Source organism: Epithele typhae (genome assembly GCF_022376455.1).
Source record: "Epithele typhae strain CBS 203.58 chromosome Unknown BXZ73scaffold_57, whole genome shotgun sequence".
NCBI classification, from domain to species: domain Eukaryota; kingdom Fungi; phylum Basidiomycota; class Agaricomycetes; order Polyporales; family Epitheliaceae; genus Epithele; species Epithele typhae.
In genome coordinates this window covers 151,086-153,501 of record NW_025954248.1, presented here as the reverse complement: position 1 = coordinate 153,501, position 2,416 = coordinate 151,086, and the positions used below count along the sequence as shown (strand labels likewise).

Below are 2,416 nucleotides of genomic sequence, written 5' to 3'. Positions count from 1 at the left end.
TCGCGCACAACAACACGTACCACGGTCGCACCAAGCACATCGCCATTCGATTCCACTTCATTCGCGAGGCTGTGGAGCGCGGCGACATCGCCCTCATCCATCGTCGCACTGAGGACATGCCCGCCGACATGTTCACCAAGGCGCTCACGCGCACCAAGATCTCTCACCTCAGCGGGTTTATTGGTATGCATTCGCTTTGAGGGGGCGTGTCAGATTTATGCACGGACTCTCTACTGTATGTTCCGTTACGATACATGTCTGGTCAAAGCTCGTGCTCGCGCGGCCCGGGCACATGGGCCGCGTGCCTCGAGGCTACGCACCGAGGCATATCGCCTTCTTTATTTAGCCTCCTCTTACACTTACCTGCCGGTCCCCGGATCCACGCATCGCGCCATACCCCCGTGACCCGCAGTTTATTTTCTCGATCCGTATCTTCCCCGTATCGCCCCGGCGCTTCTCCTCACTCGTTCTTGTCCCGAACGCGTGAGGTAAGCTACACTGTACTCACTTATCCCTTTTTACTCGTCACTCACGCTACCTCGTAGACCGACGCCTAACGCGTCTACATAGGTTAGCATTAATCCACTTACTCGTTCTTGTCCCGAACGCGTGAGACCGACGCCTAACGCGTCTACATAGTTCTGTCGCCTCGCCCCGCAAGCTCCATAACTTTAACACGAGCGACGGCGAGGACTGCAGCGCGGCGAGGAGCGGCTCCTGCGTGGGCGCGCGACGCGGAGAGGACTCGGACGTCAGCAGCGCCGGGTGGACGTGGAGCGAGCGGACGCACCAGGTGGTCGCGCACGTTGGCGGGGCTGGCGTACCCGTGGGCGGTGACTTCCAGGGAGCGGAGCTGGCGCGCCGCGCTGACCAAGGGCCTCCATGTGCGCTCCGGTTCGGTCAGAGCAGGCTCGGGTGTGAGCAGGTGGAGAGCGAAGGGCTGGACCGCTTCGAGCAGCGGGGGGAGGTCGTGGAATTCTGAGCTGGATAATGACCGTCCCAAGCCTCCCACCACCAGTGAGTGGACGTGTCCCATGCGTCGCAGGGTGTCTTCTGCAATCTTGACGTGTGATAAGTTGAGCTCCTTGAGCACGACGGGCCGCCGGTCGTCCGCGGCTATGGAAAATGTCACAGGGCGGTCATCTTCGTAATACAGAAAAAGTGAAAGTGTGACAAGATTCGGGCACAGTGGCACGATGCTCTCGGGCACCTGTGGCTCGCACCAGAGGGAGAGGTGGCGGACCGAGGGAAGCCTGAGGCGACTGGGGGTGTTGGGTAGCACTGCGAGCGCTTTGTCGATATCGATCGACAGAGTCTGTATCTTCGGCATGGAGACGAGGAAAGATACAAGGGCTGTGAGATCGACATCGTCGGCTGGCGGGGCCAAATAGTATGTGTCGAAGTTGAGTGTTAAGGACGCGAGGTTGGAACATGAGAACATGGCCGGCAGGGCGGGAATCGTTCTGGGGCCAATCTCCAACAGGCAAGCCTTCTCGAGGAGGTGCAACGCGCCCAACGCCGGAATAAAATAGTCGAGGAAGTCCTCTAGGAGGCTGATCTCGATGGTGCGGAGGTTGGAGGCTTGGAGGAGGATTGCACACAGAGAAGGTATATCGTGCTCTCCAAAATCTCCCAGGACGAGGTGCCGGAGATGTCGGATACGGGGAACCTGAGAAACCGGTTCAGGCACACGCATGTGCTCCCAAAATGCGTCGGCTTCAGATCCGTCGTCGACATCGTTCTTGTATGTCCAATACACGCTGGCGAGTGCGCGGCAGATGGCAAATCGATAGGCCCGTTTGGATGTGAAGGAGACTGCGAGTGCCTCTCTGCTGTTCAGCAAGGAGAAGATTTCGAAAAGGACGTCGTCATTGAGAGAGAGGAGGGAGATGAGAGCCATCTTCGTGGTGTTTGGTGGACAGATGATGAGGGGAGCAGGAACGACACCGACAGCATTGAATAGGGCCAGACTTAATACTGAGTAGCAAAGAACAAAGAACAAAGACCATAGACCTGATAGCAAAGCCGATAGACCGCGTATTATGAACCATTACAAATGTGATGCAAAAGACGAAGAAAGGCAATACAGATAAGATAATATAAGATAAGATAAACGAAGAAGGGAGGTGATAGAAATGTCATACCACAGCAGTATTGACGACTGGGACGAGACGCGGACTTGCGCGGTGTCTGTGAGCCGTCTGAAATTCTCTCGGAGGACTGGAAATATTGGATAGGTGTCAGTTGCGCTCGTCACGGGTTGTGTAGCAAGGCCGCGCGCGCTCCCAAATCGGCGAGCAGCTTGGCCTGGCATGGCGCGCGTTCATGTTTCTTCCTCTAGAGCTCCCATCTCATGGCCTTGACCTCTTTCGTCGTCGCCCTCGCTCCCCTCCCATCTTCACCATGCACACTTGTT

General features: G+C 56.9%; 1 protein-coding gene across 1 annotated transcript; it reads right to left on the bottom strand.

Annotated features, from left to right (window-relative positions):
• Nucleotides 1–586: 586 nt before the first annotated feature.
• On the bottom strand, nucleotides 587–1,900 carry BXZ73DRAFT_104883 (uncharacterized protein; the record flags this gene model as incomplete). The annotated part of the gene is made up of 3 exons (XM_048016054.1): nucleotides 587–622; nucleotides 679–717; nucleotides 791–1,900. The coding sequence occupies 3 exons, from the start codon at nucleotides 1,898–1,900 to the stop codon at nucleotides 587–589; spliced, it is 1,185 nt and encodes a 394-aa protein (XP_047874283.1).
• Between the last annotated feature and the right edge of the window lie 516 nt (nucleotides 1,901–2,416).